Genomic DNA, 27,140 nt, shown 5'->3' on the forward strand with positions numbered 1-27,140 from the left:
GTACTACAAATGGCAACTTAATTTTCCTACCTCTTCAATAACTGTTAGAATGATGTTTCTTAATATCACTGTTACTCACAACATTGCAATCAATATTCTATCAGGAAAGTTTATTATCATTTATTTGTAAGATTCCCTCAAGGGAAATAAAATACTTTTCAACACACTTCTATTCATTGTTATTTCTGCTATGAGATGTTGTAGCAAAATTGTTACTGATCTACTTTTGTGTTGTGTCCAATGTAGGGAAACAAAGGATAAGAGAAATAATAATTTCCACAAATTACATACGAAGCTTACTTAAAATTATACTTTCCCATGAACTAAAGGGAAATAAATGGTAAGGAAATTCCAAATTTAATTAAGTCATAAGTGTATAGATCAGATATTATAATTATTGTATCGGAATGTTTTTGCTGTTTCCACAAAGGCAATTTTAAATGCTTTTGAACTGTGGTGTTGGAGAAGACTCTTAAGAATCCCTTGGACTGCAAGGAGATCCAACATGTCCATCCTAAAGGACATCAGTTCTGGGTGTTCATTGGAAGGACTGATGTTGAAGCTGAGATTCCAATACTTTGGCCACCTGATGAGAAGAGCTGACTCATTTGAAAAGACCCTGATGCTGGGAAAGATTGAGGGCAGGAGGAGAAGGGGACGATAGAGGATGAGATGGTTGGATGGCATCACCGACTCAATGGACATGGGTTTGGGTAGACTCCAGGAATTGGTGATGGACAGGGAGGCCTGGCGTGCTGCGGTTCATGGGGTTGCAAAGAGTCGGACACGACTGAGCGACTGAACTGAACTGAATTTTAAATTGATTCTTGCATCAAAGACAATACTGCCTGCTGGCTGAATGCATAAGCTAGCGAAGGCAGAATTCCACCCACTCCAGTATTCTGGCCTGGAGAATTCCGTGGATTGTATAGTCCATGGGGTCGCAAAGAGTTAGACATGACTGAGCAACTTTCACTTCACTTATCCCTTCAGGCTCAGGAGTTTGTGTTCCTTCAGTACATAAACAAGGTTACTTCACAGACATACAGCAAAGTTCCCAAGTACTTCCTTTGCACATTTTTCAAACTAGGTCTGAGCAAATTGCTTAGCAAATCCATGTTATTGAAGTTATATACAGTCATCATGAATTTAATGCTCTGTTTTCTGGCAGTAGTTCTCATAGGAAATTCCTTTCCAGTTTATGTTGCATGAGTTTATATGCATTTACATCAAATAAATAAATAATACAAATATGTATCCACCTCAACAGAATCACAGTATTCTATGTTTCAAAAATGTAATTAATTATAAAGTTATAAATTCATTGCTAATGAACTTTCATGTCTATTTACAGAACTCAGAAATTAGAAGAAAATGCCTATCTTATCTACATTTTAAGTAATATGCTTGTTTCATTTATAAAAATGCTGTAATTAAAAACTTATATTTAACTCCTTAGGAGGAACATTCACTCTTTGAACTCCTGATAAATCCAGTTACTAGATGAGATGATTTAAATATACATTTATTAATTCAATTTCACTCCAGCATTAAATATTATTTTTCCCAGTTTATAAATGAGAAAAATTGAGACTCAAAGAAATTAATTTATTCTAAGTTGTATTTCTGGGCTTCCCAGGTGGTGCTACTGCTAAAGAACCTGCCTGCTAATGCAGGAGACTTAAGAGATGGGTTTAATCTCTGGGTCAGGAAGATCTCCTGGAGAAGGTCATGGCAACCCACTCCAATATTCTTGCCTGGAGAATCTTATGGACAGAGGACCTGGCAGGCTACAGTCTATAGGGTCACAAAGGGTTGAACACAACTGAGTGATTGAGAATGTATGTAAGAATAATAGCCCAATGGTTGTTTGGAGATATATTTCTTTTCCTATCAAGATTATGCTTTTGGCCTGCTAACAAAAAGAAAACGAGCAAACAAATAAAATAATAATAATTATGAGAAAGAAAAGGAGGAAGAGGTGGAGAAAAGTTAAAACAGGCACTTGGTCAGTGGGATAAAATTGTATTCCAAAAGAGACACAGATATATAGAATAGTCTTCTGGACTCTGTGGGAAAGGGTGAGGGTGGGATGATTTGGGAGAATGGCATTGAAACATGTATATTATCATATGTGAAACGAATCACCAGTCCAGGTTCAATACATGATACAGGATGATCAGGGCTGGTGTAAAGGGATGAACCAGAGGGATGGGATGGGGAGGGAGGCAGGAGCGAGTTTCAAGACGGGGAACACATGTACACCCGGGGCAGATTCATGTCAATGTATGGCAAAACCAATACAATAACCTAAAGTAAAAAAAAACAAAGACAATATTTACTACAAACTAAGTTCATTCCTGGCAGAGGAGTGTTTGGTTGTAAATATTGACTCAAATTTATATCCTGAGTGCATGATAAGTCACTTCAATTGTGTCTGACTTTTTGTGATCCCACAGACTGTAGCGTGCCAGGCTCCTCTAATTCTGAGAGACGGAATTAAAACCTGTTCATACTCTATGTATAGGAAGATGTATAGTATGAATACCTTCTAATATAAAGCTACCATTAGAAAACAAGTGTGGCTCCAATTGCTCTGTGCTTTTGAATTACTGAAGAGGAAATAAGACTATGAAAAACATTTTAATGTTTACCACACATTTTGTTCATGGACAGGTTAAAAAATAGACTAAAGAAGGTTCAGGAAAACAATGGATATTGATAGAAGAGCTGCAAGAGACAGGTCTACAGGATTGTTTTATTATAAAAACAGTGTAATAATAGGGAAAAGGAAATAAAGCACATCTCCTAGGTTCCCTTGTAGCCAATATTTTGAACAAGATTTTTATATCTCACTATAGTTATTTTTTAAAATATAGCCATTGTTTCCAGATCAGAGTAGTTTGACAGTGTAAAGCAAGCCAACATGCTGATTTCTGAGCTCATACTATTGATACTGTAATAAGGTTTCTATAATTCTTTCAAGAAGCACTGGACTTCAGACAACACCATGAGCTGAAGTTCAGGGTATCTGCAGAGTCTTTTAAAAAGCCTGTGACATTTTTACAGAGGAGGAGATCTAAGCACAGAGAAGTGTAAAACTACTTTTCATGGTGACAGATTAAACCTGTCAATTAAAGTGTGTTCTATGTTAATAATTATTTCGACAAATTCAGGAAATTATTCTGTAGGACTTATATATTTCAGTACCATTATAATGTTGCCTACAGCTTGTATATATTATATAAATTTATACACAGAATGGATAATTAGTACATATTTCAAATAAAGAATTTTTAAAACTTACTCTTTTACCAGGAGGACCTGGTGGGCCAGCCTCACCAGATGGGCCAGGAGGACCCTATAAAATGTGAAAAAATATCTTTTAAACAATTTTATGGTTATTTTATGGCTCCCAGCACTGTTCAAAATCTGGACTGAAACCAACATGCTTTTCTCATTTCTCCACATCTATTTCCTGGAATATCTCATCCTTATTTCAGATACTTAAACTCCCTCCAGATATTTATAATTACAACCAGTAAGTTTATATGGAAAACTTCATAAGTAGAAGAAAAAAGTGGAATTGAATTCCTTCTATTTAAAACTGTTTTTTAAGTGTTAATTTATATCTGACAAATATCCAATCGATGTACTAACTAATAGAATCATGTGGTTAATAATTCTATTCGTATCACATACATCTGTGAACTGTGAATCTTTATCTCTAACTTTATCTTGTGCAACACTACCCTTTTTTATGCAAAGGAGAACACAACACACTGGGATATGACCCACAACTCTCATTCACACAGAATAAGCCTATATATCTTTGACTGCAAACATCCAGTGGATATGACTCTAGAGACAAAGTTATGTTAAGAGTGCAGTTTGTCTTTCATTCCTAGTTAAACAAGAACCTTCCTTAATTCCTCCTTAAATAACCACATGTGGCCGAAGCCTCCTGCTGTATTTCCCAAATTAAAAATTTTTTAAAATAGTCCAATAATGCTGAGTTCCTTTAGTTAGAAATTGAAGTAATTCATCCTAATAATAGGCTGATAACCTCGTTTTCTTCATTTAAGTCTCACTTGTGAGTTTAAAATGATTTTCCATTTAACACAACTGGAGAGATAGTTGAATGTGATCTGGTGTGACAAAATCACTATTATGATACAGCTTTAGTTTTTATTACTAAGGCTGTGCTTATATTTCTTAAATTGCATCAAGTAAGAAACATTCCATGGAAGACTGAATTTAAACTGGAGTTCAAATATAACTGATAATTCATTAAGAAAAATATGTGTACATTTAGCTATGCTTTTGAGAGCCTGATTACATCTTTAAAATATCTTGAGACTCTGCAGAGACTAAATAAAATAGTGTGCTTACTTACCGGTTGTCCAGGATCTCCATCTTCACCCTTGTCACCACCAACACCATCTTGACCCTATAATCAGCAAAAGAAAATGAACCTAGGTATTTCTCACTATTAACTCACTTTCATCAGGAAAAAAAAGATATGATGTACCAGCTTAGTCCTTCAGATGAATTATTACCTGATAGACAACAGTATCATTACATTCTTTCAGTTGTTTTATTTTAAGACTTATAGACTCTCTTACTTTTACCATAAAATGTATGAGATTTCTCTCATATGAAATTAAAAAATATATAGTATGCTCTGAATATAAGGAAAGGGGAAGATGTAATTATTATGCAAGAAGAGTGCATCCTTTAATTATGAACAAATATGATGCAGTTTGAGATATTTGGATTTTAGAACAGACCGAGGTAAAAGCGGAACTCCTATAATTTTGAAATAAAAGTAATGCTGCTCAGTTCAGTTCAGTTCAGTTCAGTCACTCAGTCATGTCCGACTCTTTGCTGCTACTCAGATAATTAATATGTTCAGTTCGGTTCAGTTCAGTCGCTCAGTCGTGTCTGACTCTCCGCGACCCCATGAATCACAGCACGCCAGGCCTCCCTGTCCATCACCAACTCCCGGAGTTCACTCAAACTCATGTCCACAGAGTCTGTGATGCCATCCAGCTGTCTCATTCTCGGTCGTCCCCTTCTCCTCCCGCCCTCAACCCCTCCCAGCATCAGAGTCTTTTCCAGTGAGTCAGCTCGTCGCATGAGGTGGCCAAAGTATTGCAGTTTCAGCTTTAGCATCAGTCCTTCTAATGAACACCCAGGTTCGATCTCCCTTCCCAACAAACTCTGGAACACTAACCCAATGAAGAGATAATAATAATTATGCAACACAAGTCTAATAGTCTTCAAATACACAAATTTTTGTTCTGGTACACGTGGCTAAAGTTTACATCTTTCTTTTCTTCCTAATTTCGGGGATCCACTGAAGTAATTAAGGTTTTTCTTTAATTATTAACTGGGAAGATTCCTCACGAAAATAATTCTTTTGTTTTCTCATGATACTTACTGCAGGGCCAGGCTCACCAGGAGGACCAGGATCTCCAGGAAAACCAACAGGACCCTAAGATAATGTTTTAAAAGGAAATAATGAAAAATAGTTTCATATAAAGTCATGATATTCTGAAGTTTAAGAGGTAAATTTCATGGCAAAACCATATAAAATATCTCTTTTCTGCTAGAGAATTTTTTTAATGATATGAATTGAGAATGCTTATGAATATATAAAGTGAAGACAAGTTAACTTCACCAACTATGGGCTAAAGTCTAATGATTTCTAGTCTCTCTATGAAAAGTTTCAAGGAGCTTTACCATAGATGTCACTTTAAAGAGGGCCAAGGTCACTCACCGGATTACCCTTAGGGCCATCGTCACCTGGCGGTCCCTTAGCACCAGGAGGTCCAGCAGCACCCGGTGGACCAGCTTCTCCTTTCTCTCCTCTTTCTCCTTTGGGACCCTACACAACATAAGAAAAACAACTGATTCTCTTACAAGTTTTAAAACAGCTTTTTAACCTCAGCATATTAGGTCAGGCACTTCTCTGCTATGGGAGATTGTCTCCTACATTGATGTTTAACACCATCCAGGTGCCTATTACGTAAATGCCAGCAGTTATCCTTCCTCCAAGAGTGACAACCAAAAATGTCTCCAGACATGGCCAAATGTTTTCTGGAGGTCAAGGTCACCCTCAGTTTAAACCAATCTAAGTTACAATCCTAATACAATTCGTACATAATCACTTGATGTATCAGGGTTTGTTCATTTCTTTTGTGGATAGTCCACCAAAGATATGTGCAATAAATATCTTACAGTTCTTAATGTTCTAACTTATGCACATGTAATATTTTTTAAATGTCTGTGTGAGTCAAAAATATGCAGAGGATAGGAAAAATTATTAAATAAAAAAGCTCTGCATTTGTGATTATTCTTAATGGATTGGAAAGGGAAACCAAGTAACAATCGTATCTAGGAGTTAAGTTCCATGTTTAAAATACTCTGAAAGAAATGTCTTATCCCTAAAACACTATATTGACAATAAGCCAGCACTTACACCTGTGCCTGCTTCCCCAGGAGGCCCTGGGTTCCCTGCTTCTCCAGGTTCACCCTGTAAAGAAGAGAAATGAGTTATCAGAACACAGAAACGATTTTTTGCATTTGTAAAATTGCCTTCAATGACGATCATGACACTTTAGCCCTTAACTCATTATGTTGTTTAAAAAGCAGGGACAACTTTGATAAAAAGAAAGAACTTTTTCTGTCACTGACCTTAATACTTTTATTTCTCAACTGGGGAGATATTAATAGAACTGAATATGCTGGATGCTACATTTCTCATCTGTTAGTTAATAGCCAGAACATTAAGCTAAGTTACCACCAAACCACACAAAACAGACATTCACATGTTTCCTAAAAACTGTGTATTGCGTTGTATCAATAATCACATTACAATTAAGTTTATGGATTAAACAATTTAAAAATGTTTTTTTTCTAAAATATGAATTTGCTCTAATCAAACAATTTGGTAGTATTTTGATAATCCTATCAAATTAGTTAGTAGAGGTCTGAAGAGGTCTAAAGTGGAGCTATCAGTCAGTTCAGTTCAGTTCAGTCGCTCAGTCGTGTCCGACTCTCCGTGACCCCATGAATCACAGCATGCCAGGCCTCCCTGTCCATCACCAACTCCCGAGTTCACTCAAACTCATGTCCACAGAGTCGGTGATGCCATCCAGCCATCTCATTCTCGGTCGTCCCCTTCTCCTCCCGCCCCCAACCTTTCCCAGCATCAGAGTCTTTTCCAGTGAGTCAACTCGTCTCATGAGGTGGCCAAAGTATTGCAGTTTCAGCTTTAGCATCAGTCCCTCCAATGAACACCCAGGATTGAGCTCCTTTAGAATGTACTGGTTGGATCTCCTTGCAGTACAAGGGACTGTCTCAAAGAGTCTTCTCCAACACCATAGTTCAAAAGCATCAATTCTTCGGCGATCAGCTTTCAAAAAACTATTTGTAAGATGCTTATTGATATTTAGATACTAATTAAAATTTCTCCTTTTGAGTCTCTGTCTATATATATACATATATATATATACATTGTTAAGTCATTAGGTCATGACTGACCCTTTTGCAATCCCATGGACAATAGCCTGCCAAGCTCCTCTATCCATTGAATTCTCCAGGAAAGATTGCTGGAGTGGGTTGCCATTTCCCTCTCCTGTGTGTGTGTGTGTGTGTGTACATTTCCTTCTCCAAAATATATACTTCTCCAACATATATAGGTAGTTTTTATGATTTCCATATATAGATACGGATGGCTGTTTTCTGACTCAGTGGAATAATAAATAAACCTAGACTAATAGGTTTTCTCTTGTGAAAGTCTGTTACTAACTCTTCATACTTAAAAATGCATACAAACACAATATTCTGTTCAAGTAATCGTTCAAGTGAAGTAACAGAGTACACTGATGTGCCATTCATGTTTCTATACAAAAACTGTAGTACTAGAAACTCTGAAGTAAAAATTATTCTAAATAAAAAAAAATGAGGCCTGAATATCGTTTAATTTTTAACTTGACTATTTCTAATGTTCCTGGCACAAACCCACTGTTCATAAATTGGTTTGAATTCAAATATAAACATAATTCCAAGGGAAAGGCTATTTTGTGTACTCAATTTCTTATTCTTTGAGAATATGCACATATTTTAACTTTTGAAATTGTCTGCATAATGAGGGAAGAGATCAAGTACTTTCTAAGAATTTATTAGTACTATTATTGTGTATAATTTTTTTTCTCTCTCGAGATAAGTAGAAAATATTTCCAATTATCTTGAATAAACTTTAAAAGTAAAATATGATATTTACATTATTTTCAAAGCAATGAATCATTCATCAATCCCAGGATGATGGAATAAAATGTAGGTGATATTTTAAGAGTCATTATTCACATCTTTGAAAAAACTTAAGCGGTTTGCCATTCAAATCAACTGTAAAATGTCCATATTAAATTCATTATATATAGAATGTATATAGTATACTGCATAACCTCAATTAGATGGAATTTAAAAAAGCCAAGCTCACCCAAGCAGAGAGTAAATTGGTGGTCTCCAGGGGTTGGAGACTGGGGGCTATGGGAAGATGTTAGTCAAAGGGTTCAAAATTTCAGATACTCAAGGTGAATAAGTTCTAGAGACCTAATATGTAGCAGTATGACTAAATATATATGAAAATTACGCTTTTGGTTATATTATAGACAAATGTGCACAATATAAATAGCAATTACTTAAGATGATATTATCTCTAAAGGTCCCATTTAAAATTGAAAAGGGATGGAACAAGATCACAAGTAAAGCAATAAAACAGTGCAACAAGACTGGATTATATAAATTAAATATTTCCAGTATCAACAAGGCTGCTGCTGCTGCTGCTAAGTCGCTTCAGTCGTGTCCAACTCTGTGCAACCCCATAGACGTCAGTCCACCAGGCTCCCCCGCCCCTGGGATTTTCCAGGCAACATAAGTAATAGTAGTGTATTTACAATAATGTAAATTCTATGAAGACCACTGGCATGTGAAAGAGGTGGTAGATTATACATTTATTATTACTTATCATTTAACCATTTTATCCCATTCTGTAACACACTTGTTCAGATTAAAGCCCCCTTCAGAAGGGACAGCAAATTACTCTGTCTGCCTAAATTCATAAAATATGCATTCATTGTTTTGAAGAAAACACTAAAGTACAAAATCCATCAATAGCAAATATATATTACACAGAAAACAAGTTAAATATATTTAAGCAAAGTGCAGCATGACTAAAGTAGCTTAGCTTTTCTTTTTTCTATTGAATTTGGGACTGAAAATAAATTTCCAGCATAGAAGTGAGAAAACATTCAAATCAAATCAGATTCGATTTAAAAAATCTATAATCTACATCAAAGTATACCCAGAATCTATAGCCTAGATTCTGAAGAAAAGAGAATTAGGATTTTATTTCTATCTTGCTGTCACATAGAAATGTTTTTAAATGGAGAAAAATAAAACTCTTTTTTTGAGTACAAATTTAGATGTTTTAATTGTAAGAAGTCAAACACCTATCCTGATTGACCGAATTATTCTATGAAAATGCAAATGTGGCCAGATATTACCAGATAGACTTTAAGCAAATGGAAACAGTATGTGAAGGGAATTTCCCAAAGCTCCAAACATCTGGCATCCATGCTAATCTTCTAGAGTAGAGCAGAGGATAAAACCATTAAAGAAGCAACTTAAGTACTTAACAGTATTCCCACTGTACCCAAAAGCTTTAGGAAACAAGCCGAAAAAGTTGTAAAATGGTTTTAGAATTTGCTATATGGGCAGAAAACTAAAATTAGAGACTAGTCCTCACAATTATTTCTTCAGTATTAGAACCAAAAAAGATGATGCGAAGGGAAGAAAGGGGAAAGGTGTGGGCTACCTTCATCAGTCTATCACTGTGACACCATCAGATATCAGTCTTCTCTTCTGTTAGTCTTCCTATGACAACTGAACTCAAAGAAAAAGTTCTTTCAATTCCATTCTCAATTTATCTGCATTTTTTAAAACAGAAACTTTAAATTTAATAATATAAACCACGAATTAGTCAATCAGAATTAAAGAACTAGCCTTATGAAGTAAGAATTAGATGGAAGTGAAAGTGTTAGTCGCTCACTCATGACTCACTCATGTCTGACTCTGCAACTTCATGAACTGCAGCCCACCAGGCGCCGCTGTCCATGGGATTCCCCAGGCAAGAATACTGGAGGGGGTTGCCATTTCCTTCTCCAGGGGAAGAATTAGATAATAGCTTTCAGAAATTTCTAATTTGGTAATTAAAGAACTATTTAAATAGGCAATTATATAAAATTAATTATAATCAAAATGCTAGAATGTGGGTGTTGGGAAGAAATAAACACTGAAGTACCAGATTCTCAACCAATTACATATCTTTTCTGAGAACTAAACCTTTTAACAAAAATAAATTATTGAGTATAATATATGATATATCAAAATTTTTGAGACTAAAACAAATGGGACCTATTTAAAATTAAAAGCTTCTGCACAGCAAAGGAAACTATAAGCAAGGTGAAAAGACAGCCTTTAGAATGGGAGAAAATAATAGCAAATGAAGCAACTGACAAAGAATTAATCTCCAAAATATACAAGCAACTCCTGCAGCTCAATTCCAGAAAAATAAACGACCCAATCAAAAAATGGGCCAAAGAACTAAACAGACATTTCTCCAAAGAAGAATACAGATGGCTAACAAACAGATGAAAAGATGCTCAACATTACTCATAATCAGAGAAATGCAAATCAAAACCACAATGAGGTACCATTTCACACCAGTCAGAATGGCTGCTATCTAAAAGGCTACAAGCAATAAATGCTGGAGAGGGTTTGGAGAAAAGGGAACCCTCTTACACTGTTGGTGGGAATGCAAACTAGTACAGCCACTATGGAGAACAGTGTGGAGATTCCTCAAAAAACTGGAAATAGAACTGCCACAAGACCCAGAAATCCCACTCCTAGGCATACACACTGAGGAAACCAGAATTGAAAGAGACACATGTACTCCAATGTTCATCGCAGCACTGTTTATAATAGCCAGGACATGGAAGCAACCTAGTGTCCATCTGCAGACGAATGGATAAGAAAGCTGTAGTACATATACACAATGGAGTATTACTCAGCAATTAAAAAGAATACATTTGAATCAGTTCTAATGAGGTGGATGAAACTGGAGCCTATTATACAGAGTGAAGTAAGCCAGAAAGAAAAACACCAATACAGTATACTAATGCATATATATGGAATTTAGAAAGATGATAGTGATAATCCTGCATACGAGACAGCAAAAGAGACACAGATGTATAGAACAGTCTTTTGGACTCTGTGGGAGAGGGCGAGGGTGGGATGATTTGGGAGAATGGCATTGAAACATGTATGTTGTCATATGTGAAATGAATCACCAGTCCAGGCTCAATGCATGATACAGGATGCTCGTGTCTGGTGCACTGGGATGAACCAGAGGGATGGGATGGGAAGGGAGCTGGGAGGGGGGTTCAAGATGGGGAACACATGTACACCCATGACAGATTCATGTCAATGTATGGCAAAACCAATACAATAATGCAAAGTAATTAGCCTCCAATTAAAATAAATAAATTAAAAAAAGAAAAAATAACAGAATCATTTTTATGATTAGGATAAGTCTATACTTCTAATATTTATTAACAAAACTGAAGCAAACAGGGAATTTCTAAATTTTTTCCACTGTGTATTTTATGGTATGACATTTCTATGCCTCAAACTGATGAAGAATTTATTTTTTAAGTAAAGCAATATCAATGTTAATTTTCTTGAAAGTTCTTTTAAGAAATGAGAGTGAATGCATAAATAACAAATCAGATGCCCATTTTTATCATTTTTATAAAAAGGAAAAGCAGATATTTTAAATAAAATCATTTTCATGATAAAAGGAAACTATTCAATGCCAACTATTTTGAAAAGTGCCAAAGACAGTATAAGTAATGAAAAAAGTAAAGTAAATTGAAGTCGCTCAGCTGTGTCCAACTCTTTGTGACCCCCTGGACTGTAGCCTGCCAGGCTCCTCCATCCATGAGATTTCCAGGCAAGAATACTGGAGTGGGTTGCCATTTCCTTCTCCAAGGGATTTTCCCACCCCAGGGAATGAACCCAGGTATGCTGCACTGCAGGCAGACTGTTTACCACCTGAGACACCAGGGAAGCTCAATTAGTAATGAAAATACAAATCCAAATATGACAAAATGAATGATTAATACTTTTGTATTGTGAAGGATTCTTTTCTCCCTTTTAAGTCAGTTGCATCAACCAATCTCTTCTATTTTCAGTAGAATATTACTACAGACACAGTCTAATCAAATATACCTGGGTTAAAGTGGACCTTGATTTAGTCACTTTCTATTGACAAAACCTTGATGAAATTACTGATATTCTCTATATTCTGCTCACTCAGCCTAAAAATGTAGATAAAACATTATCATCATTGGGTGGTTGTATTAATTACAGGGAGTAATCCATTTATACAACTCAGCACCATGGCTGGCAATAAAAATGTTACACCTCTAAATCATTTTACTTTTAATTTAACTATCACAGAAGATGATATAAATATGTACAAAACATTTAGAAACACACTTCTATTATAAGCACTTAAAATACTAGCTGATATTATTAAAGTCCCCAATTCTTGCTGCTTTAACTATCACTGTATCCCTTACCTTTTCTCCAACACCACCAACTGAGCCAATGGATCCTGGGGGTCCTTGTGGTCCCTGCGGTGTAAGAAAGGGAATACAGTTATCCTTATTCTTGTAATAAGATAAAAATCCATAAACATATATACACTTGTTATCAAAGAGAGAAATATGTGCAAGAATATCTCAAGTCATTTGAAAGATGAGACAATATGATGAACTTTATGGAGTTGTCAAATGTACTGGATAGCAAATAATTTAATTGTATTAAATTGATTTTCAAATGTACCAGAATTCTGGAGATAAAGCAGAGGACTTTCAAACTCTAGTCATGTCAGTTGATACTTGAAACATAATTTCAATCTCTCTGCCAACTGAGTAGATCAGATTTAGAGGATGGTTTTGCAGATTTTCTTAGTGGATCAAAATATGACTCTGATTAAGAATACTACAATCCATGCAAAAACAATATAAACCATCTCTTAGTCTTTAAATTACTTAGGAGAATTAAAACCTAAAAGCATTTTTAGTATATCTGCATGTAATTTATTTTACCTAGTTCTGGCCTGCCAGAATTAAAACCAGGAATAACAGAAAAGCAATAAAGACAAGAATAAATAACTTGCTCTTTGTGAAAAGGTAAAGTCAAATGGAAGCAGATCACCAAAGTCTATAAATTTGTTAATAGTAACAATAAGACAAATATGACATTACATTCCTGTAATACTGGAACAGTCAGTCAACAGTTAAGCTTGGGGGAGACCATTTATACAATTAAGAGGAAACATTTTTTACAGGGTAAGAAGTAAATATATTATCTTGCACACATTACTCTGATATATTTTACAGAAAAAAATATAAAATTGCAAAACGTTTAGATAAAGGATGTTTGGGGCACAGACATAGGCTATTATAATCAAGGCAATTACAAACCACCTCCTTAAGCAGTTAGTTGTAGAAGATAAAGGTTAAATCTGAAACAATTCAGCAGCAGTGTAGAATTATTATGTGCAAGACACAGTAATTTGAACTTAACAATGCGGTACTTTAGTGAATATTTCTCACTCAATATATATTTCTCACTAAATATATATTGCACGTAAACTTTGTACCTATATTATATTAATATTTGTAGAGACTAGGTCCCTACAAAGCATTTCTTTTCCTTTAAATAAAATGGAGTGAGAAAATGACCCATCGGCTATTGTTCATATGAACATTTCAAAGGAGTGTAATTATCCCCACTGTATTTTAGATACTGCCTGTCATTACATAATATCTATATAACCCAAAATAACTAACATATTTCACAGTCTTACATCAGCTCCATTGGGACCTTGAGGACCTCTTGGTCCTGGAGGACCAGGTGGACCCTGTAAGAGAAGAATATTAAGGTTTATAAAGACCAAACTTAAATGCATTCCTGATATTTTCACTCAGTGATTAAGAAAACAAAAGGAAGTTTCAGCCTGCAAAATCATAGTCAATAAAGCATATCAGGGTTGTAAGTCATTCTTTATGGATACAACATCATGTTAGCAAATGCTTCTTTACACATAGATATGGGGAAATTAGAACTGCAGGAAGAACAATTTAATTAAAAATTATAGAAGTCTATTAATAATATCCAATACAATGAATTCAAAATACAACTAAAATATTATACGCCAGAATATACTAGAATGCTAGAGTATAAAAGGGACATAAAGTTGGGAAAATAAACAGTGCTTGGGTAGAATTAGAATTCATTAATTCTATATTTTTTATTTGTATATTTTCACTTTTTTAATGTCAGCTCTCATGTTATATATGCCAGAATTGGAGTAACATTAACTGTTTAGTTGTCATCCTTAAATAAAGGTTCTTGCTCCTGGCTATGCATTAAAATTACCTTGGGAAAATTTCTGTAAAATACTGATGGCCAGAACCCCTTACTTCAAGATTGTGTTTAAATTCATCTGTAGTAAATCCCAGGGCCTTAGTACGTTTTTAGAGGTCACAGTTTATTCTCATGTCATGGTTGACTATTCCGTTCCGTTCCATCGCTCAGTCGTGTCCAACTCTATGCGACCCCGTGGACTGTAGCCTACCAGGCTTCTCCATCCATGGGATTCTCCAGGCAAGAATACTAGAGTGGGTTACCGTTTCCTTCTCCAGGGGATCTTCCCGACCCAGGGATCAAACCCGGGTCTCCCGCATTGGAGGCAGATGCTTTACCTCTGAGCCACCAGGGAAGCCCTATTAGCTATTACCCTAAGTCAGAGAGAATGTATTAATGATTCAGGGGACCAGAGCAAGAGTATTCAGAGAGAAGCTTGCTATGCAACTGAAAGTGTTTAGGGTATTAATTAGTTATTTTGAATGGGAATGTTTATGTTTCTTGTTCCTTATAAAATCTAACATGTAACTATAAAATTACCAAAATATGTATTTTGAAGGGAGCAAATATTGGAGGCATTGTTTATGAAAGGGAAAGAGCAATTAGGAAATGTATTCATTTCATTATAGATGTCAGTGACCCTGGCTTATTTTTTCATTACCAAGGTAGTGCTTGATCAACAAATATATGTATTTTAAACTTTTATCTGAAATAGTAAATTTAAAGCAAAAATCCAGAATCAATAATTGAATATTATTATGCCAAAGCATTCTGATTAAGATAAAATTTCTCATTAAATTAAAAATTTGTTTCAAAATATAATTTTTAATAGTGTGTTAACATTTGTTAGTTACCCAAATCCTGGGTAACTGTTATCTATTATTTACCTGTTTCACATCAAAGACCAGAGCTAAAGCTAAAGACTAAAAAACAAAACCAAAGTGTAGCAGTTTATATATACCCAACCCACTCCAGTGTTCTTGCCTGGAGAATCCCAGGGACGGGGGAGCCTGGTGGGCTTCCGTCTATGGGGTCACACAGAGTCGGACACGACTGAAGTGACTTAGCAGCAGCAGCAGCAACAATATATACCCGGAGAAGGCAATGGCAAGCCACTCCAGTACTCTTGCCTAGAAAATCGCATGGACAGAGGAGCCTGGTGGGCTGCAGTCCATGGGGTCGCTAAGAGTCGGACAGGACTTCACTTTCACTTTTCACTGTCACACATTGGAGAAGGAAATGGCAACCTAATCCAGTGTTCTTGCCTGGAGAATCCCAGGGACGGCGGAGCCTGGTTGGCTGCTGTCTATGGGGTCGCACAAAGTCGTACACAACTGAAGCGACTTAGCAGCAGCAGCAGCAACAACATATACACAGAGAAATAAAACAGATATAACAATATATCAACCAAAGAATACCATATGTGTGCACAACATTATTCCGAAGAGAGAAAAAGGAAAGATAGAGAAATAGTCAAGACAGAGAAACTTTAAAAGTGGCAGGTGCGAGTTTGGGTAAAGAACAGGGAGGCAACAATCTGAAAAGCCATAACCTTTAGGACTACTTTGTCATATTAATAAACCTTGAGAAAGATACTAGTAATGTGGAAATTCACAATATACATCAATTCTAGAAAATAAAAACTTACCATGGGACCGACATCCCCATTTTCTCCTTTTTCACCTGGTGGGCCTGGAAGACCCTAAAAAAATAAAAATAGAAAAACAGTAAAATTCATTCATGTATTTAAAAAGAAATATTTGTCCAATTTCTCATATAGAATTCAAAGTTAAATACACCTAAATAAGAACATGAAATTAAGACTCATAAACTATCATCTATCAAAATACATATAATGCAAATATTCACTAAATATTCAGTTCAGTTCAGTTCAGTAGCTCAGTCGTGTCTGACTCTTTGCGACCCCATGAATCACAGCACGCCAGGCCTCCCTGTCCATCACCAACTCCCGGAGTTCACACAAACTCATGTCCATCAAGTCGGAGATGCCATCCAGCCATCTCATTCTCTGTCGTCCCCGTCTCCTCCCACCCCCAATCCTTCCGAATCATTTTATGTACATTCACAAAATTCACGCTTTGCTTAGTATTATACTTTTTGATTTCAATTACAAGAACTAAATACATAATTTGTTCTGGGACGTTATGAATACCTAATCATTTTCTCCATCTTTTATGAGTAGTATATAGAATTAATATAGCAAAAATGTTTTTGAAAAATCTTGTTCCAAATTATTTTAAGACATCTTATCCAGGTGAGAATTTTATAGATAAGAACAGTTAGACAAAACTCCTTTCAAAATAAATATTCCATCCAACATATGTCCAGGGTTACAAATATCTTCTGAACTCTTGACCTGTTAATTCCACTTCTGGATCTAAGGCCATGAGGCCTGATACATTACACTTCCTTTATTCACTCAAATCTATTTCCTTTATGTTCAATTGCAGTGTAATTGCTTTAGGAGAGGTTCTATGCTATTGAATAAAATCAGAGCAGCTGCACTCAGATTTCACCTAGCCCTATCTTTATGGGCCAGCAAAAAAAAAAATTACTGTACTCCCTCTTGATTTTCCTAATTCTCCCCAGCATATCTGTTTGTATTTTCTTTTATATTACAATACTTTGTACACATTTGAATCGTACAGTTAAAAACACAATTGTACCACTTGTTTGCATACTTATACTCATGGATGTCAAGGTTGTATATTGTCACCCTGCTTACTTAACTTATATGCAGAATATATCATGCAAAATTCTGGGCTGGATGTAGCACAAGCTGGAATCAAGATTGCTGGGAGAAATATTAATAACCTCAGATATGAGTATGACACCACCCTTATGGCAGAATGGAAAGAGGAACTAAAAAGCCTCTTGATGAAAGTAAAAGAGGAGAGTGGAAAAGTTGACTTGAAGCTCAACATTCAGAAAACTAAGATCATGGCATCTGGTCCCCATCACTTCATGGGAAATAGATGGAGAAACAGTGGAAACAGTGTCAGACTTTATTTTTGGGGGCTCCAAAATCACTGTGGATGCTGATTGCAGCCGTGAAATTAAAAGATGCTTGCTTCTTGGAAGAAAAACTATGATCAACCTATAGAGCATATTAAAAAGCAGAGACATTACTTTGCCAAAAGGTCCATCTAATCAAGGCTATGGTTTTTCCAGTAGTCATGTATGGATGTGAGAGTTGGACTATAAGGAAAACTGAGTGCAGAAGAATTGATGCTTTTGAACTCTGGTTTTGGAGAAGACTCTTGATAGTCCCTCAGACTGCAAGGAGATCCATCCAGACTATCCTAAAGGCAATCAGTCCTGAATATTCATTGGAAGGACTGTTGCTGAAGCTGAAACTCCAATACTTTGGCCACCTGATGCGAAGAACTGACTCACTGGAAAAGACCCTGATGCTGGGAAAGATTGAAGGCAGGGGGAGAAGGGGACGACAGAGGATGAGATGATTGGACGGCATCAACAACTCAATGGACATGAGTTTGAGCAAGCTTCAGGAGTTGGTGGTGGACAGGGAAGCCTGGTGTGTTGCAGTCCATGGGGTCACAGAGTAGTGGACACAACCGAGCAACTGAACTGAACTGAACTCATGGAACATTGATTTTTCAGGTCAATCTTTTGTCTCTAACAACTGACAGAGCACCAGGGAAAAATTGAGATTTTAATGAAATGTTGAATTTATTTTTTTTAATTAATTAATTTTAATTGGAAGCTAATTACTTTACAATATTGTAGTGGTTTTTGACATACATTCACATGAATCAGCCATGGGTGTACATGTGTCCATCAGCAGATGAATGGATAAGAAAGCTATGGTACATATACACAATGGAATATTACTCAGCCGTTAAAAACAATGCATTTGAATCAGTTCTAATGAGATGGATGAAACTGGAGCCTATTATACAGAGTGAAGTAAGTCAGAAAAAAAAAATACCAATACAGTATCAGTTCAGTTCAGTCTCTCAGTCGTGTCCGACCCTCTGCGATCCCATGAACCGCAGCACGCAGGAACCAATACAGTATACTAACGCATATATATGGAATTTAGAAAGATGGTAATGATAACCCTATATGCGAGACAGTGAAGGAGACACAGATGTAAAGAACAGTCTATTGGACTCTGTGGGAGAGGACAACGGTGTGATGATCTGAGAGAATAGCATTGAAACATCTATATTATCATATGTGAAACAGACCGCCAGTCCAGATTCAATGCATGAGACAGGGTGCTCATGGCTGGTGCACTGGGATGACCCAAAAGTATGGGATGGGGAGGAACATGGGAGGGGGAACATATGTACACCCATGGCTGATTCATGTCAATGTATGGCAAAACCCACTACCATATTGTAAAGTAATTAGACTCCAATTAAAATAAATAAATTTAAAAAAAGAAGAAAAAAGTAATCTTGAATAGATAGATGATGATATTTGATATTTTTATCCTTATCTTGTTATATTTCAGTCTTTAAATGCTGGTAATAAGCCACTAAATTGTTTTTGTGATGTACCAATTCCATATGACTCTCAGTTTGGAGAGATGATACTTTACTGAGTATATTTGTAAATTTTTTAATGTTCCATATATTCATTTGTATGAGGAAATCTTAATTATTGATTTATAACAATATATACCAGAATTTCATTTATTTTTTCTCATTTGTAAGTTAGATGTCTAGGAAAATAGCCTATTATATGTACTTCCCAAATGGCTATCATCAACTTATGCTAGCTTCTAGAATTACTAGAGAAGCTCCTGGGAGGAAATAGCCAGGTAGCATTTCCAATTTTATCCTGCTTAAAAATAATCTGAAAGAGGTCACTAAAATTTTAGATTCCAAAATCCACAACCAAAGATATTCTAATTCATTGATGGAGAGCATGAACTCACATTCTTAAAAATACAAGTAGATTTTTAACACAGATGAAATAAACGTTTCAGTTTAAGCCCATTTCCTTAAATTAAGTACTAAACATTACAACATAAACATAATTAAGCTCTTATAAACACCACATAAATTAACAATCACATTCCTTATCTCTCACCAACTATAGTGTACAGTGCATCTGATTTGTGATTTCCAAATTGAATGTTATATAAATATTAGTTCATAATTGTCTTGTAATTCTATATCACGCCTAGTCTGCATTGCCATTTTTATTTATGCATATGTTATTCTTGATATTAGTTCAGTAGAAACCACCCAATAGAAAAATATTGAAATATTTGACTCTTTTTATGAAGTTTTATTATAGTTCAAATTCTCCTCCATTGCAGGTGGATTCTTTACCAGCTGAGCAACAAGGGAAGCCCGAGAATACTGGAGTGGGTAGCCTATCCCTTCTCCAGCAGATCTTCCTAACTCAGTAATTGAACCGGGGTCTCCTACACTGCAGGGTAATTCTTTACCAACTGAGTTATCAGGGAAGCCCCAAGTTTAGACAGAATATTCTTATTATTCAAATCAGTAGAAACACAATGAGTCAAATCCTTTTTTTGTGGCAACCAAATGTGCAAAATGGCACTCCAGTGTTAATCAGTTTTCAAATGTCCCAGCACTTTCCTAAGGGGTAATTTATGCATAGAGAGATTCTGCTATAAGATCTGTTAATTTAAAATCATTTACCTCTTAAATGATGAAATAAAAAATGAATTCAGGCCAAGAACTCTCATTCTATGTGTGCTCTTCATATGGAGACAAATAGTAAGCAACTAGACTACTACATTATTATTATTTATGTCTAATATAATTGCTAACATCTATTCTGCCACAAAGACTCAATTAAAGGATGAAGACGCAATTGTGAGCATGTTAATTACATTAGCATCTTTTCAGATTCCTGATTTAAAGAGATACTCTGGGAAAACATAATCAATTATTTTGGGAATTGATTTCTTGAGTCACCTTCATCAAAGATCATATTTCTTACTGTGAAAAGGAAGACATTTTAAAATATAATATTTTGTAAATATAAATTACAAGGCACCTTTTTAATCATGAGAACTAAATTTCTAAATTACAACCTTATAGAATTCAGAATAATCAGTTAAATGAAAAAGCAGAAAATGAATGGTAATATATACATCAGCAATCTAATTTCTAATGCCTTGTTATTTTCAAATATATGTGCCGCTCATACATACTGTGGAGGAGGAAATGGCAACTCACTCCAGTATTCTTGCCTGGAGAATCCTGTGGACAGAGGAGCCTGGTTGGCTGCTGTCCATAGGGTTGCATAGAGCTGGACACAACTGAATCATGTTAGCATGCATGCATGCATTGGAGAAGGAAATGGCAACCCCTGCAGTATTCTTGCCTGGAGAATCCCAGGGATGGAGGAGCCTGCTGGGCTGCCATCTATGGGGTCACACAGAGTCGGACACGAGTGAAGAGACGCAGCAGCAGCAGCAGCATACATACTGATATCTATTGCTGAGGATTGCTTATTTATTATCATTTAATAAGTATAAATGGGGCTTTCCTGCTTTCTCAGAGGTAAAGAATCTCCCTGCCAATGCAGGAGACCCAAGTTCAATCCCTGGGTTGGGAAGATCCCCTGGAGAAGGAAATGACTACCCTCTCCAGTATTCTTGCCCGCAAAATCCCATGGACAGAGGAACCTGGTGGGCTACAGTCTATGGGATCACAAAGATCTGGACACAACTTAGCAACTAAACAACAGCAATAAGAATAAAAGGGTTAAATGAAAATATGATATGACACATTTATACTACCCAAGTTGAAAATAAACTATTTTGGCAATAAAAATGTAGAAAATTACAATATTATGTTCACTGGTAGACATCCATTGAGGGCTATAAAAATAATTGTTATATTTAATAATGTAACATATATACTAATGAGGTACTTAATATTAAAAATTATTAAGAACTAGATGATTTAATCATTTCTAAAATTGCTTATGTGGCATAACTAATATCCATATGTACCCAATATCATTTAAAACAAAATTTTATGATCTCTTAGAGAATCACTAGGTAATTATCGAATAAACAAGTGGCAGAAGAAAGTCAGGTGTTTCCACAGTTTGTAGGAAGTAGTTAACATCATATGGAAGGAAGATAACTCAGACAGATATCTACTATGCAATGTTTTGTCTAACAACCCAGTTATAAGCTATATTTAAAGACAATTTCTTGGCCTACAATGTTTTACAATGTAATACTTCCTAATGGGTTTACTAAAATAAAAATTATAATTCTAAATATAAAAAGCTATTTTAAAGATTATTTTAATCATTTAAGTTATTTAAATGGCCACCTAATGTGAAGAACTGACTCATTGGAAAAGACCCTGGGAAACACTGAAGGCAGGAGGAGAAGGGGACAACAGAGGATGAGATGGTTGGATGGCATCACTGACTCCATGGACGTAAGTTTGAGCAAGCTCCAGGAGTTGGTTATGGACAGGGAAACCTGGAGTGTTGCAGTCCATGGGGTTGCAGAATCGGACATGACTGAGCGGCTGAACTGAACTGAATGTTAGTTTGTTTATTTTACCTATTGTGAAAGTGTTAGTCACTAGGTCCTGCCTGACTCTTTGTGACCCCATGGACTGTAGCGTGCCAGCACCCTCTGTTTATAGAATTCTCCAGGCAAAAATACTGGAGTGGGTAGACATTCGCTTCTCCAGGGGAATCTTCCTGACCCAGGGATAGAATCCAGTCTCTTACATGATAGGTAGATTCTTTGTGATCTGAGCCACCAAGGAAGGGAAACCCATTTTAACTCTTATTGTTTAACACTTGCATTGGCAATTTCTGTTAATAGTTACAATTTTGTGTGTGTGTGTGTGTGGGTGTGCGTGCTCAGTCACTTAGTCATGTCTGACTCTGCGGCCTCATGGACCGTAGCCCACCAGCTCCTCTGTCCCTGGAACTGTCCAGGCAAGAATACCGGAGGGAGTTACCATTTCCCACTTCAGGGGATCTTCCCCACCCAGAGATGGAACGAGTCTCTTGTGTCTACTTCATTGGCGGGAAGACCCTTTACCACTAGCACCACCTCAGAAGCCACAGTTGTGATTGACAGTTTGCTATTTCTCAAAAGGCTCTTAGTTTCTGCTAGCCATCTGGAATACTAATTTTCCTGCTATGAGATATGTGAAAGAACCTTTCTAACATTGTGCTTTTCAATGTACACTTAAAGAAGCTTGTCATTCATTTTCCATATACAATGAGAACGAAGAAAAGTGGTATTAAACCTAAGGAGGCTAAATAATCTCCAGAAACAGAAACCCAGGCTGATGCAATTTCAGAAAAATTAATAGTAACTGTAAAAAGCAGTTAAAGTTCAGATATATGTTTAAGTAAAATGGTCATTATACTTAAAAACCGAGTTTCTAGATAGAAAAAAGGACCTCTGCTTTGTTTTACATCCACCAGAAAACGTGGTGTGAGAAATAAGTGGGAATGACTGGGTGTGCAATGCACAAAACATCTTACCTGAAGACCTATGGGACCAGGAGGCCCTGGGAAACCTCTGGCACCCTCATCACCTTTTTGTCCAAACATCCCCTGCTGACCTCTGGGACCGGGTTCACCATCACCTCCCTACAGAAGACCAATACAAATGATCACAAACTGGAAAAATCATGATTCTGCCATAAGACATCATAAAAATATAATCATTTCTCATTTAATCAAAGTTGGTCTATTATAAGGAACCAAGTGATAAGTAGGTAAAATTCGTATTATCTGCTGCAAAGATACCATTGTTTGTTCTGCTTCTCATTATTTGATTATGAAATATGACTGATTTTGATTTTTCTCATGTTTACCAAGTGAACTAAGAGCAGCATAACAAGGAAAAATAATGTTCAGAATTTCCTACAAATTAAGTACTTCCCAACTGGTTATTAGCTATCTTCCAATGAAGTCACAGTGTTTTTTGTTTATAAAGATCAATTTGGCTACCTATATTAGGTAATTTAAACTTGATTCAATGTTAAGCATACAAACAAACCTATTACCACATGAAATCGACTGGTTATGTGACAGTTCATGGATCTATCTAATCAGAAAACAGCAAGGATTTAAGATTTGCCGAACAAAGAGGAACACTTACAGCAATTCCAGGGGCACCAACTGGACCTTGAAGACCTGGGGGACCAGGAGGACCCTGAAATGAGATAATAATCAGTAAATTTGAAACTGAAGCCAGAATAACCTCAGTTATACAGTTTGGAACATTTGATTGATCAAAATCTATTAAGCATCTATACATTTTTTGGGGAAAAAGGTTTTTGCATTTAGTGTGGTCAACCATCATTTATTTTACTTCTTGAGCCTCAGACTTGCTGACTTACAATCACTTTTAAATTGGCAGTTACTGAAAACATTCTCATCTGTAATACTGTTGATATTTAAAAAAGGATTTCTATGCTAATATTTATAAATCATGTCAAAGTTTCACACTTGAAAATTTCCAAAATACCAGATTTCTTTAGTGAGATATCTATGTGTCAAAAAGAGACATGAAAAAGTTCATATATACAATATTTTCTAAAAGAAAAATAGGTTGAGGGGAATTCTATATAGACAGAAAGTAATGATATATGAAACTCTGGAATTTTTCTCGTATGTAAACACATGCAAATTCAATGTTATGTATTTAGTAAACCAGAACTCCTTATTTTAAGCACTAGATTTCAGTAGCTTTATGAGTCTCCCAAGTATAAATATATTTTCTTAACTGTCCTTTCCTTTTTTTTTTTTACACAATCAGGCACTATAAAATATCCAGACACTAGAGTCATGGAATTGTACTGCTCTTTTTCTTGAAACTGCCACACATTGGGTAAAATGTTTGAAGCATAGGCTCTGGAGATGTGGTTGAAGGACTACCAGGGTACCTTTCAGGTTTCCACTAGGTCAATATCTTTTTCATAGCAACACAAAGATGTTATCTGTCTTTAAACCATATGGTATTTGAACTAACAATGTAAAAGAAATGGAGGGAAAAACTGCAGATAGTTTAGTCTCATTCTGAGGTTTTAAGGTTTGAATTATTTCATTTCTTAACACAAAGTTTTGAAAAGAGGTTTTATTAGAACTGCTGCTGCTGCTGCTAAGTCACTTCAGTCGTGTCCGACTCTGTGTGACCCCATAGACGGAAGCCCACCAGGCTCCCCCGTCCCTGGGATTCTCCAGGCAAGAACACTGGAGTGGGTTGCCATTTCCTTCTCCTTATTAGAACTGACCGAATCTCAAACTGAATAGTTACCACAGAGGTACTATAGTAGTAATATTATAGGGAGACATAAGGAATAGTAATATGAAAAAATATCCATGGTTAATAGAAAAAGAAATTAAATTAATAATGCCCCCTCAATAAGAAGTAGGAAACTCACATTTTCTCCTTTGTCACCCTTGCTGCCTTTTTGTCCTGGTTCACCAATTTCACCCTGAATTTGAAATATTTGAGTTAAAATTTATATCTAATATGCCATACCTGCCATTGTGTTATGATCACTATCATCTTATGACTAAATTATGTTCTAGCATTAATCTCACTAAATTGGAAAAGCCTACTGATCACTCTCCTGTATTGACTAATATTGCTGTCTAGAACTGATTAGCATACAGAAAAGCAAAAGTCAACTGAACTCTGAGGAATATTACCGCTGGGATTTTCAATTCACAAAATCAATTTTGTCTGAAATATCACCAGTATAAACTGATAATGGAAATACACTGATTTATATAAAACTACGATTACACATTAATCAAAAATCAATCTATTGTTTCTCTTAGTTTTTCAACTGCTAAAGTATAATGCATTATCAGCACACTGGTTAACAAATTTTGTTATATAATTTCACAGCAATGCTAGAAAGTATATTCAATTCAAACACAACACAGCTATACATTTAAAATCAAGAGCTTAGAATCTCTACTTACACATTAGTAAGAAATAGAGAAGTATAGGGTTATCAAATATGTATGCAGCTCATTCTTAAATTTTAACTCTACAATATCCAAGACACCAAGGTTAAATGTATACAACTAATTACTTTAATTTCACATTTATCTGAGAAACATTAAAAACAGATAAGAGTTTTTCGTACCTGCTAATTTTTTTCACTACCATTGTTCTTGTCTTGTTTAGATCCCATATACTATTTCACAGGAAAATACTAACTCTAAGCCCCTAAATTAAAACTTTTGAGCACAAGAAAGCTATATTGAAACTTTGAAAAATATATCTTTAGATTTTATATCTAATCTTAAGAAAGATTATATCTAGGATTTTTGAGAAAAAAAATATTTTTCACGGTACATACTAACATAAATAAAGAGTACTTACCTTGTCTCCATCTTCTCCAGGGGAGCCAGCAGGCCCCGCAGGCCCTGGGAGACCCACAGGGCCTTGTACTCCATCTCTCCCTGCTGGACCTTGGGGACCTTTTTCTCCCTGCATTGAAAATCCAGCAAGTCATTACTTGGCTGTAAGAAACCTATGAATTTGCCATTCATAGTTTATAAGTGAAGCTACAAGAGTCATACCCTGGCTTTCATATTTAACAAGGAAATTGTTTTGATTTTCACCCAAAATGCATTTTCTTAGTAGCAAATGATAACATGAAATATCCCGCATTCTTTTATAGCTAAGAACACTACCATTGCTAACCATTTATGAATCTCATAAAAAATAATCAATAGAATTTTCCTTTGAACCACAAGTTTTCAAATCAAGCATTATATATTAAAAATCAGATGCTTAATGTTTTTGAAAAGCTATTGACCCTTTATGTTGTTCTGTATTGCTACTGAAATAGCTGGACAGTGGCTGGTAGGCCTCAAAAACCATACAATGCATTTGCTCATATGCCCAACTTTATAATATGCATTATGTGTAGATGTTTTCCATTTTTAACAAATGTTTCATGAATTCTTCTAGATTTTGGTATTTTGATTTCGTTGCTTTTGATTCAGAATGACAAGGTTGTTAGCTTCTTAAATTTTTTTCTTTATCTTTTGACAGTGGCATTATTTTCCTCTTTTAAAATTTAAGTATATGGTATAATTGAAAAAGTAGAGCCTTGGCAATGAAGATGGCAAAAATTCCTTTCCTAAAAGTGAAGACCTTGTCAGTTCTGCATAGACATTTTTTGATTGTACTTGGTGATTCTATCTTTCCTCCTGTTATACAATCTGGGAATCCATGTCATTAGTTCCTGCCTTTACATTATCCTGGCCCCCCCTTCCCTGTCCCTTACCACCTCCTTTCCAAGTTTTATCTCTTGAATATATTTACTTCACTTTATCTCCACCATTAATACCTTATCCCAAAATACTAGTAGCCTTCCTCTAGACTGTTGAAATACCTCCTTCCTATCTCATGTCTATTCTTACTTCCAAACTATTCCCTAAGTTGTAACCAGAGACAGATAATCTTACCAACATTCTTTAGTCAATTTACTTGTTTACCATTCTTAAGATAAAGAGCAAGCTGCTAGTGCAGTCTCTCCATTACCTGGTTTCTACTCCCTTTGCCATTACTCTGTATTTCA

The 27,140-nt window shown here is 35.7% G+C and overlaps 1 protein-coding gene across 1 annotated transcript in view; it reads right to left on the reverse strand.

Annotated features, from left to right (window-relative positions):
* Window positions 1–27,140, reverse strand: part of COL11A1 (collagen type XI alpha 1 chain) — a 223,414-nt gene that overhangs the window by 27,662 nt on the left and 168,612 nt on the right. Inside the window, exons 43-54 of the mRNA XM_055403175.2 lie at window positions 25,934–26,041; window positions 24,978–25,031; window positions 23,693–23,746; window positions 23,071–23,178; window positions 16,214–16,267; window positions 14,006–14,059; window positions 12,711–12,764; window positions 6,485–6,538; window positions 5,783–5,890; window positions 5,444–5,497; window positions 4,397–4,450; window positions 3,308–3,361 (exon numbers count right to left, since the gene is read on the reverse strand). Of these exons, the coding sequence (XP_055259150.1) occupies window positions 3,308–3,361; window positions 4,397–4,450; window positions 5,444–5,497; window positions 5,783–5,890; window positions 6,485–6,538; window positions 12,711–12,764; window positions 14,006–14,059; window positions 16,214–16,267; window positions 23,071–23,178; window positions 23,693–23,746; window positions 24,978–25,031; window positions 25,934–26,041 (810 nt within the window). The remainder of the gene's footprint in view (window positions 1–3,307; window positions 3,362–4,396; window positions 4,451–5,443; window positions 5,498–5,782; window positions 5,891–6,484; window positions 6,539–12,710; window positions 12,765–14,005; window positions 14,060–16,213; window positions 16,268–23,070; window positions 23,179–23,692; window positions 23,747–24,977; window positions 25,032–25,933; window positions 26,042–27,140) is intronic.

Source organism: Moschus berezovskii, chromosome 4, assembly GCF_049115385.1.
Source record: "Moschus berezovskii isolate FMDL1 chromosome 4, NW_MosBer_1.0, whole genome shotgun sequence".
Taxonomy (NCBI): Eukaryota; Metazoa; Chordata; class Mammalia; order Artiodactyla; family Moschidae; genus Moschus; species Moschus berezovskii.